General features: G+C 40.0%; 1 protein-coding gene across 1 annotated transcript; it reads right to left on the reverse strand.

Annotated features, from left to right (window-relative positions):
* Positions 1-8559: 8559 nt before the first annotated feature.
* On the reverse strand, positions 8560-10023 carry LOC107671544 (desmoglein-2-like). The gene is made up of 4 exons (XM_016464461.1): positions 9961-10023; positions 9222-9367; positions 8992-9134; positions 8560-8669 (listed from the first exon to the last, which is right to left on the reverse strand). Exons 1-4 carry the CDS (start codon positions 10021-10023, stop codon positions 8560-8562), a joined length of 462 nt encoding a protein of 153 aa, XP_016319947.1.
* Positions 10024-12225: the final 2202 nt, after the last annotated feature.

Genomic DNA, 12225 nt, shown 5'->3' on the forward strand with positions numbered 1-12225 from the left:
CCTCTCTCGGCGTCTGTTCTGTGCAGTGAGCGGCAGAGAAGCAGTGCACCGCAGCCGACTCGTCAATAAATGAGTACAAAACAGCGTTTCCTAGCACCTGTCGCTTACTGATTGTTTGGAATTATAAATATGAGTGTAGTTTGTCTGTTAATATCACATGCACTTTTTTGTTTGTTGTTTTTTTTAGTTTGTTACTCAGACGCAGGCAGTGCGCTGCATGAGACAAAAAAGTAATATAGCCAAAACAACCGCATAGCTGCTCTTTAGTGTAGATGCATGTTGATTTAATCAGATGATGCCGCGATTATAAATGAGAGTGACTCCTGGTTAACGTATTAAAAGGGGTCATGTTTAGTCACTATTTAGTGTGGTATTTTTTTACAATATTCACTCATCATGATAGTAAAATAGGGCATTCTAAGTCAATATACTGCAGTGTTTACTCTCTCAATCAGTAGAAAATATGGTTAACACCCGGTCATGCATGAAAAAAAATACCGTCTTGTACCGTGAAACCGGTATAATTTTGAAAAATACCGTGATATAAATTTTTGGTCATACCGCCCAGCACTACTGCTGATTCTGTCTGTTAAATAAAAACTAACAGTTAAAAAGTTTAGAAATGTTCAGTAACATTGGAAATGTTTGATATTTTGCATGTGTCTTCAGAATGCTTGTGTTGTTTTGATGTTGTACTGACAGGATACAGGCTAATTAGTCATTATGGGCCACATCCAAAAACAAACAAACAAAAAATCTGCTAAAGAGTTAAATGCATCCAAATTCCTTAGAAATGTCTTGTCATAGGCATTTCTAGATGATGCACACCAAAATACACGTAGATCAGAAAAAGGATGGCAATCATGTTTTTGCATAAATGGAAATTACCATTTGATTTGAGGGAACTGAATTATTCAGAGGAAAAATTAATTTCTATTCTTCCCTGTACAATTCAAAAGAACTTTAAATTAGCTTTTTATAGTGCTAACGTGTCCGATTATCACAAAATTTGGTACACAGACTAATGTACACATTCTAGGTATCCACCAAATTTCATAATGACCAGCTATTAAAAATTCAAAGGTTTAGGCACTTTAGCCTCTAAACATTAGCTTCTAGACTGTTGCTCTTCAAGAACACTCTAAGAACACAATAGGCAATTCTGAAAGAAGAAAGAAAAGGCCTCTGGAAGATGTGACGTCATATAATATCTGATTCTGAACTTCAAAAATCAGTCTCTGTTAAAATTCTGCCTTGTACTGTAGTGTCACATACATTGTCCTCCCCCTGTCCTTCAGTGTTATATGCGATAAGATGCTCTCTAGCATCAAACGGCATGGTCTTGAAATCTCCCGCAACTCCTGCACCTCCACAAAGACAGAAGAGCAGCAGAAGCGGCACCACTGCAAACACAGTCAACATCAGTCCTCAGGCATTCTAAGTCAATATACTGCAGTGTTTACTCTCTCAATCAGTAGAAAATATGGTTAACACCCGGTCATGCATGAAAAAAAATACCGTCTTGTACCGTGAAACCGGTATAATTTTGAAAAATACCGTGATATAAATTTTTGGTCATACCGCCCAGCACTACTGCTGATTCTGTCTGTTAAATAAAAACTAACAGTTAAAAAGTTTAGAAATGTTCAGTAACATTGGAAATGTTTGATATTTTGCATGTGTCTTCAGAATGCTTGTGTTGTTTTGATGTTGTACTGACAGGATACAGGCTAATTAGTCATTATGGGCCACATCCAAAAACAAACAAACAAAAAATCTGCTAAAGAGTTAAATGCATCCAAATTCCTTAGAAATGTCTTGTCATAGGCATTTCTAGATGATGCACACCAAAATACACGTAGATCAGAAAAAGGATGGCAATCATGTTTTTGCATAAATGGAAATTACCATTTGATTTGAGGGAACTGAATTATTCAGAGGAAAAATTAATTTCTATTCTTCCCTGTACAATTCAAAAGAACTTTAAATTAGCTTTTTATAGTGCTAACGTGTCCGATTATCACAAAATTTGGTACACAGACTAATGTACACATTCTAGGTATCCACCAAATTTCATAATGACCAGCTATTAAAAATTCAAAGGTTTAGGCACTTTAGCCTCTAAACATTAGCTTCTAGACTGTTGCTCTTCAAGAACACTCTAAGAACACAATAGGCAATTCTGAAAGAAGAAAGAAAAGGCCTCTGGAAGATGTGACGTCATATAATATCTGATTCTGAACTTCAAAAATCAGTCTCTGTTAAAATTCTGCCTTGTACTGTAGTGTCACATACATTGTCCTCCCCCTGTCCTTCAGTGTTATATGCGATAAGATGCTCTCTAGCATCAAACGGCATGGTCTTGAAATCTCCCGCAACTGCTGCACCTCCACAAAGACAGAAGAGCAGCAGAAGCAGCACCACTGCAAACACAGTCAACATCAGTCCTCAGAGTTCTCTGAGCACTGCATCTGTAAACATCTTCCACAACCGCACACAATCCATTCATATAGAGCCATGCAACAACAGCAGTCAACAGCTAACAAAAAATTCAAATATACTAACATGTTTTACTTGTAATATGTAAACTGTATGCATATGTATACTTAGATTGAGATTTCATAATCCAGGATCTTTACATGGAGGACCAGATGTAATCAGTATTTTGAGCTTATTACTCAAAGCAATATCTGCTTAATGAAGATTATACTATATATATATTTCTCTGGGCAAAATATATTTTAAATATATGTTGTAAACAATGAAGTTAAATTATTATTTTTTTTTAAATGGAAAAAATATTTAGTTTCAACCTTCATATACCAGAATACATTTCAAAATGCATTTCAAGGGCAAGAAAATACATTTTTAATCTTACAGCAGAATACATTTTGGCGAAAATGCAAATTTGGATAAAATAGCCTACTACAGATCAAAACTAGATTTATAATGGTTCATTACTGTTAATACATTTTTTAAATAAAATTCTTCAAATGTGTTATTGTCAGGGATACTCCAGCCTCATCAGACCCAATCACTCTACTTCGAGATGCAGCCTCAGGCCTTCACCAACGATCGCTCCAAGATCGCGTTTATGATCTCCCATCTAGTAGGACGCGCTCTTCAGTGGGCACAATCCATGTGGAATTCCAACAGCCCCGCTATTCACACTCTAGCAGCCTTTACATCACATTTCAAAGAGGTGTTCGGTCACTCCGCCACGGAGATCTCCTTCCATGATAAGCTCTTCCACATCAACCAGGGCAAGGCATCTGTGAGTGAGTATGCTGTGAAATTTGGCACCCTAGCGGTGACTAGTGGCTGGAATGAGGTGGCCTTACTAACCGTGTTTCGTCAAGGGCTCAACACAGACATTCGATTACATATGGTGATTTATGATCACACGGTTGGCCTGGAAAGCTTCATTCAGAAAGTCATCAAGATCTCTCAGCATTTATATGCCTGCAAGGATGTCCTGCCACTCTCTTCACTGACCTCAACCGCCTCACCGCCTCCAGCACCAGAACCTATGCAAGTTGACTCATATCATCTCACCCGTGTGGAGCGCAACCGGAGGATGACTTCCAGACTCTGTCTGTACTGTGGAGCTAACGGACACTTGATTAATTCCTACCAGGTCCGACCAGCATGCCCAGCGGTGAGTACCATCCAGCTCAGTCCTCAAATAGCAACCCTGACTTGCATGAGTGTATCATTCATTTAATCTCACCAATCCCTTTCAGCGCATGCTCTCATAGACTCTGGCTCCTCTGGAAACTTCATCTCGCTGACCCCACTACAACGGCTACGGCTCAAATCTCAGAAAAATGCTTAAGTCTTGAATATCCTCACCATCCAGGGAAAACCACTGGGCCGTGGCAAGATTTGTTTATGCTCTCCCAACATTACGCTCTGCATTGGGTGCCGTCATGAGGAGCTCCTCTCCTTTCTGGTGCTGGAGGATTCCACCATGGAGGTCATTCTGGGACGCCCGTGGCTGGCCCTTCATTCTCCCATCATTAACTGTAATAATAACGAAGTTCTCCACTGGAGTGAGTACTGTCTTCAGAACGGCCTGACCAAAATTTCTTCACCACAATCTCATCTCCTTCCAGTCTTTGCCACCAATATTGAGAGTACTGAACCGAAGGAGGTTCCTACCATCCCTCCAGAATACCGGGCGTACCAGGATGTATTCAGTAAGCGGGCCGCCACGAAACTACCACCTCACCGGCCATGGGACTATGCCATCGATCTGCTGCCTGGAGCTCAACTCCCCAAGGGTAGAGTTTACCCATTGTCCATCCCGGAGCAAAGAGCTATGGAGGAGTACATTGAGGAGGCTCTCCAACAAGGCTTCATCCGTCCCTCGACCTCACTGGCTGCGTCCAGCTTCTTCTTTGTGGGCAAAAAGGACAGAGGCTTGCGGCCTTGTATCGATTACTGTTCCCTTAATTCTCAAACAGTTAAATACCTGTATCCCCTTCCGCTGGAGGAACTACGTGGAGCTCGCATCTTCTCCAAGCTGGACCTGCCTTCATCACTCCCACCGGACACTATGAATACCTCGTTATGCCGTATGGATTATCCAACTCACCTTCTGTCTTCCAAGGATTTATGAACAAGGTGTTCCAGGAGTTTCTCCATCGCTTTGTGATTGTGTACATCGATGACATCCTCATATACTCCTGGAAACTGGCCTAACATTGGCATCACGTGGAGCAGGTCCTTCAGAAGCTGAGGAAATACCACCTTTACCTCTGGCTGCGTCCAGCTTCTTCTTTGTGGGCAAAAAGGACAGAGGCTTGCGGCCTTGTATCGATTACTGTTCCCTTAATTCTCAAACAGTTAAATACCTGTATCCCCTTCCGCTGGAGGAACTACGTGGAGCTCGCATCTTCTCCAAGCTGGACCTGCCTTCATCACTCCCACCGGACACTATGAATACCTCGTTATGCCGTATGGATTATCCAACTCACCTTCTGTCTTCCAAGGATTTATGAACAAGGTGTTCCAGGAGTTTCTCCATCGCTTTGTGATTGTGTAAATCGATGACATCCTCATATACTCCTGGAAACTGGCCTAACATTGGCATCACGTGGAGCAGGTCCTTCAGAAGCTGAGGAAATACCACCTTTACCTCAAGCTGGAGAAGTGCAAGTTACAACGCACCACCACCAAGTTCCTCGGCTATGTTATCAGTCCCCAGGGCATCCAGATGGATGACAACAAGGTGCAAGCCATTCGGAACTGGCCTCAACCCAAGACCTTTAAGGAACTTCATCGCTTTCTGGGATTCTCCAACTTCTACCGCTGCTTCATTCATCATTTCAGTCTCATCACAGCTTCTCTAACCTCCATGCTCTGTAACAAGCCCAAGTCTCTGTCCTGGACACCTGAAGCCCTCAAGAGTTTTGAACAGCTAAAGGAAGCCTTTTGCACCACTCCTACCCTCGTCCACCCGGACCCTCAGTGGCTGTTTGTCATTGAGGTCGACGCGTCCACAGTAGGAGTAGGAGCGGTGCTATCACAACGTTTCGGAGAGCCTCCAGTCCTCCATTCCTATGCATACTTCTCCCGCAAGCTTTCCCCGGCTGAGCAGAACACTGGACAAGGAAATCTGCCAAGCCACTCAGTCAGAACCTGCTGTGCCATCACCAAGTCTCCCCATCATCTGCCACAAGGAAAACTGGTATAGCTTCCCATACCACGCCGGCCCTGGTCCCACATCGGAGTCGACTTTGTCACCGACCTCCCTGAATCGGAATCTTACACCTGTATCCTTGCTGTCGTCGACAGATTCTCTAAGGCGTGCAAACTTCTCCCTCTCAGAGGATTACCCACCTCCATGTAGACCGCAAAACAGCTATTCCACCATGTGTTTCGCAACTTCAGTATTCCTGAAGATATCGTCTCCGATTGTGGGCCCCAATTCATCTCCTGGGTCTGGGGGCCTTCTTCCAACTCTTAGGAGTCTCCATAAGCCTGACCTCCGGATACCACCCGCAATCTAATGGCCAGACTGAGCGAAAGATCCAGGAGATCGGGAGATATCTTCGCAGCTACTGCCATAACAACCAGAACTGCTGGAGCCATTACCTTCCCTGGGCCGAGTATGCACAAAACTCCCTCCGGCAGAACACTACTGGCCTCACACCCTTCCAGTGTGTACTCAGCTTTCAACCTCCCCTTTTCCCATGGACCAGAGAGCCATCTGAGGTTCCAGCGGTCGATCACTGGTTCAGAGAGAGCAAGAGGGTATGTGACTCGGTGCATGTCCATCTCCAGCAGGCAGTTCGAAGACACCAGATCCAAGCATACGTTCGTCGCCTACGTACTCCGCAATACCAACCTGGAAATAAGGTTTGGCTGTCCACACGGGACATCCGTCTCCGACTGCCTTGCCGCAAGCTGAGTCCCCGCTATATTGGCCCGTTCACCATCAGGAGGCAGATCAACAATGTCACCTACAGGCTTGATCTTCCATCTCTCTACCGTATAGCACCTACCTTCCACGTATCCCTGCTCAAGCCTTGCACTAATCCTCTGTCTCCTTCTCCCTCAGGGTCTGACGAAACGGACGTACCTCCTCCTCCCGAGATCGATGAGGAGGAAACTATCTACCGAGTCAACACCATACTGGACTCCCGGCATCAAGGTGGCCGCCTAGAATATCTCATCGACTGGGAGGGATTCGGCCCCAAGGAAAGGTCATGGGTGCCTAGAGACAATATCCTGGACTCGTCATTCCTAATTCATTTCCATACCCTCCATCCCGATTGTCCTGCACCCAGGGGCCGCAGCCGTCCTCGACATCGGCAGCGGGCGTCGGGAGCCGCCCGTGGAGGAGGGGTCCTGTCAGGGATACTCCAGCCTCGTCAGACCCAATCACACCTAATCAAGACTAGCTCTAATACACCATCACTTCAGTTGCATTTTGTCTGGTCTTGAGTTCACTACGCTACTCCTTACCAGTCTCACCTACCTGGATAGTTACCAGTACTCGCCTGTCTGCAGTCAGCATCAGCTGTTCTCCTCCTTTTTTCCTGGAAAGAGATCCAAAGAACTGTTATCCACCTGAGCAAAGTCCAGTTTATCACATTGACTTTGATTGACTCACCTGTTGATTCCACATCACCTCACTCTGCACCAAGCTGTTAATAAAGACATTTAACTTACCTGTCTGTCTCATCGAGGTCTTCTTCTGTGTTGTGACAGTTTTATGCTCACACATGTTATAGACAACAAATAGTTTTTTTCTTCAAATGTGAAATGTATTTTCTTAGATTGGAAATATATGGAGAGCAAAATACATTTTAAATGCTTTTAAAGAATATATTTTCAAAAATATACAAAATGGCCAAAAATATATTGGTAGAAAATACATTCTTTTTTTTTTTTTTACAATTTTTTTCTATTTATACAGTCTTCATAACTCTCTCTCTCTCGCTCTGTCTCTGTCTATATATATTTAGTTACCATATGAGTAAATCAGCAAAAAATAAATAAATAATAATAATACTCAATAATAAAGTAATTGATAATAAACATATCAGAAAATTTCTCTCTCTCTCTGTCTCTGTCTATATATATTTAGTTACCATATGAGTAAATCAGCAAAAAATAAATAAATAATAATAATACTCAATAATAAAGTAATTGATAATAAACATAACAGAAAATTAATTTCCTTAACGATTAGTTGAGAAAATTAGCCAGTAACACTACTTTAAAGTATTTGAAAATGCATTTTTAAGAACAACCATTTTACTTTTTAATGCAAGCATTTTTATTTTGACAAACAGCACATACTGACAGAAAGAGAGCTTCAGTGTTTGCACTCACACAGAAGCAGCAGCATGACCCCTTTAACATGTTATGAAAAATGCACAAAAATACTATTTTCAAATTTACATGAAAAATATATTTTCCAAAGCATGTTTTACTCTAAAATTGTGAAAAAAGTCAAAGGCATAAACCTAAACAAGTTGTGTTCCAAATTTGAGGATGATATCTTAAAAAATGAACTTTCAGTATGACTTTGTTTGGATGAATGAAATAAAAAAAGGGTTGATGGTGCATTCAAGTCATGTCGAAAAGATCAAATTTATGAACTGAAAACATATGAACGCCACCACAAAATTGTAAGTGAGAAAACATGTCGGACACAATAGTTGCAGCATCTTTACTGACAGTAAATTTTCTGAAAATAATAAAAAATAATTATTTTGTTGTCGCTGTTATTATTATTATTAAATAAGTGTTTCATCTGCATTTGAATCCTTTTTCATCTTATTTCTGAGCTCACCTGGCTTTACAGCCAGTTACTTACTGATGCTTTCTATTGCACCTAAATGCAACGCTTGCGTGACACTTCCATCATGCATCAGTATCTACAGCATCATTCTCATGAAGGGATTATGAAGTGCTGTATCTCGGTTTACAAGCTCAATTCTGTAGCAAAAGTCCATTTTTCACTGTACCATATTTTTATGGATCCTTGAGCTTCGAATACGGGACAAAACAGATATATGAGCCAAGCATGAATGTCAGTTATGCTTATTTCAAGTCTGCATTTCTCCGAGACTGACGGCTCAGCACAGGACAGTGGTCATTAAAGTCTTTTACTTGAATGGCAATGGTTCCTGTTGCAGTTTTAGTCAGGGCATCTGTAACAGAAATGACAGCACATGAAACTATACATTTCGAAACTCTTTTGCTTTTTTTATAAGTGCTTTTAATAATATCTGTTGCCAATTCCAACCTTTTTACATGCAAATCATCAATGCTGGGTAGATTAAGTCTGTTACTCATTACAAATTACATGATGAAAACTGTAGTAAATAACATAATCTGGATTACACATATGTAGTGATTACATATAATCTGGATTATGTAATCTGATTCCAAAATCCAGATTATATGTACTCCATTACTACCCAGCACTGCATATCATAAAATGTAGTAGCCTATCACCACAGGCTCACTTACCATTAGTGATGCAGATTATCTGAGAGTAATATGTGCCATTGGTCAGAAACTTGGACTCATAATCTGGCATTTTATTGAGTCTTATATCAGCCGTCCTCTCATCTATAATCAGCCAGTTGTCAACATCTAGTCCTTTTGCATACCTAAAATGAAAGAAATGAATAGTTTTATTTCAACATCTGAACAAAACCACATCCTTTAGTAAGTTTGTAGAATTTCTGTAGTCTCACCTCACGTTATTAGCAATTAGTAGCGTGTCGCTGTCTATTGCTGCGTAATTGGTAATGACTTTATGTAAAATAGTGATGGTGCTTTCTTCAGAGATGGTGATGACTTTGACAGCGGGTTTGAAGCGAGGGCCCTCAGGCTGGTTGACCTAGTGTAAGTGGATCCGTTCGAAGACAGAGATCCTACACACTTGAGTTTTGGGGACAAGTTCTCACTATTAACTAGCATGCATACTAGCATATTGGCTGTTTATTAGTACTTATATAGCACATATTAATGCATTATTCTGCATGAATCCTATGCCATACCTAAACTTAACAACTACCTTGCTAACTATTAATAAGCAGAAGATTAGGGGTTTGTTGAAATAAAAGTCGTAGTTAATAGTGAGAATTGCACCTTAAAATAAAGTGTGATCTTATAAACACTTAACCAGAAAAATTAAAACTTAACCATGCAAAATCAATTATGTTTCTGTAAAAACTTAATTTGCATTTCCTGATGGAAAAATAAATGCTTGCAGTGCAGCAATAAATGAATGAATGAAGTCAAGTCTGTGGCAAAATTATCCATAAACGTAGAAGAAATCAATGTTTAGAATGTCAGGAAATGGGACATTTTCAATCTTTAATCAAGAATAAATTTGATTAAAAAAAAAAGTCTGAAATTAACTACAAAACAAAATTAGAAATTATTCTGTCTATTGAGTGGTTGAAGCTAAATTAATTACTGTTTGCATACCTCTCTGTCGAGCGTGTTGTGCATGACGTGTATCCCACCAGTGTCTCGATTAATGTAGAACATGTTCTCGGGATGCTGTTTAACAATGCTGTAGGCGATTTTTGTATGCAAAAATCGTTATTATGTATCGTTACAAACTCAGCTGAAAAATGACATGCGGTAGACTTAATACAAATAAACTTCATGAAACGTTTAACTGTATTCAATAGTGTTCAAACAACCTGTAGAGCTGGAAGTCAGTCAGTTACACTGCACCTCTGACCCTCGAGGGGTTTTCAGACAGGGGGAGTTTCTCTTCCCCTGGTGAGTTAGGGTTTAAGCACTGATTTTATTTGAGTCTCTTGAGACGATAAGCTAGATGGTACAGGAACTGCTGAGACACTTCACTGACCCTGCATGAGTTTTACGACCGCAGATGGCTGCATAGGGTGCTCCTCAGTTTGTCTCAATGGAATGTGATTGTTTTATGTGTGACTCAATAGTGTAAGTGGATCCGTTCGAAGACAGAGATCCTACACACTTGAGTTTTGGGGACAAGTTCTCACTATTAACTAGCATGCATACTAGCATATTGGCTGTTTATTAGTACTTATATAGCACATATTAATGCATTATTCTGCATGAATCCTATGCCATACCTAAACTTAACAACTACCTTGCTAACTATTAATAAGCAGAAGATTAGGGGTTTGTTGAAATAAAAGTCGTAGTTAATAGTGAGAATTGCACCTTAAAATAAAGTGTGATCTTATAAACACTTAACCAGAAAAATGAAAACTTAACCATGCAAAATCAATTATGTTTCTGTAAAAACTTAATTTGCATTTCCTGATGGAAAAATAAATGCTTGCAGTGCAGCAATAAATGAATGAATGAAGTCAAGTCTGTGGCAAAATTATCCATAAACGTAGAAGAAATCAATGTTTAGAATGTCAGGAAATGGGACATTTTCAATCTTTAATCAAGAATAAATTTGATTAAAAAAAAAAGTCTGAAATTAACTACAAAACAAAATTAGAAATTATTCTGTCTATTGAGTGGTTGAAGCTAAATTAATTACTGTTTGCATACCTCTCTGTCGAGCGTGTTGTGCATGACGTGTATCCCACCAGTGTCTCGATTAATGTAGAACATGTTCTCGGGATGCTGTTTAACAATGCTGTAGGCGATTTTTGTATGCAAAAATCGTTATTATGTATCGTTACAAACTCAGCTGAAAAATGACATGCGGTAGACTTAATACAAATAAACTTCATGAAACGTTTAACTGTATTCAATAGTGTTCAAACAACCTGTAGAGCTGATTTTGTCTATATATTGGGAAATGTATTTTGTTTGTTTTCCTGCTAACACTTTAGATTAGGGAACACATACTCACTATTAAGAGTTTTCCCTTAATAAACTCATGATTCGCTGCTTATTGAGTAAATAAGGAACATTACATGTGAAGCTTTGATGGACAAACCAAGCTTATTGGAAAAACTTGCCAAAACTTCAAAAACACACCTACACAATTCACTGCAGTCTCCAGCTGAAATGAGCACTAGTGGCAGTAAAACACCAACAACATGTATTCCTATGATTACGGGGCAGATTATCCTTTCACAGTACTATATGACCTCTTAAACACTTCGTGCATGATTTGTAAACTAATACATTTTGACATTTGCATCACGTAACTGTATGTGCTTTTTCTGTCTGTATTAATCTCGCTCTTCTTAATCTCCTGGAACAGCATTGCACTTGTGATGTGAAGCGTTCGGGTACGAGTCACGATAAAAAAAACTCAATGGCTTGTCAACGCAAGCTAAAATGGCATATTTGCTTTAGCAAAAGTGTTTTTATCTCGTTGCTTTTTCAAAATAGGTTTAGTATGTTATTTTTAGATGCGATAGAGCGCCACTCACTCACCCAAACTTTCATTTTCCAAACTGCCACAATACATACAACAACCAATCTCTCAACAATCTCTCTTCTATTCATTATTGATTCAGTATTGTCTCATGTCATTAGCAAGCTATAGGTGAAATGTCCACTCCAGACAAAAACACTGTTCATGTCTGAAAACTTCAATATACACTGGACCAGATGGGCTTCATCTTCTGTAATAATGACATACTACACTAGATTTAATACTAGGGATGTCCCGATCACGTTATTTGTGCCTGTATATATATATATATTAGGATGTCAACGATTAATCGATGATCGATTAATTGTCGATAAGAGATGCAATCGATTAAAGCTATCGATGGTCGATTAAGT

This window comes from Sinocyclocheilus anshuiensis, unplaced genomic scaffold (genome assembly GCF_001515605.1).
Source record: "Sinocyclocheilus anshuiensis isolate Anshui unplaced genomic scaffold, SAMN03320099.WGS_v1.1 scaffold3077, whole genome shotgun sequence".
Classification (NCBI taxonomy): domain Eukaryota; kingdom Metazoa; phylum Chordata; class Actinopteri; order Cypriniformes; family Cyprinidae; genus Sinocyclocheilus; species Sinocyclocheilus anshuiensis.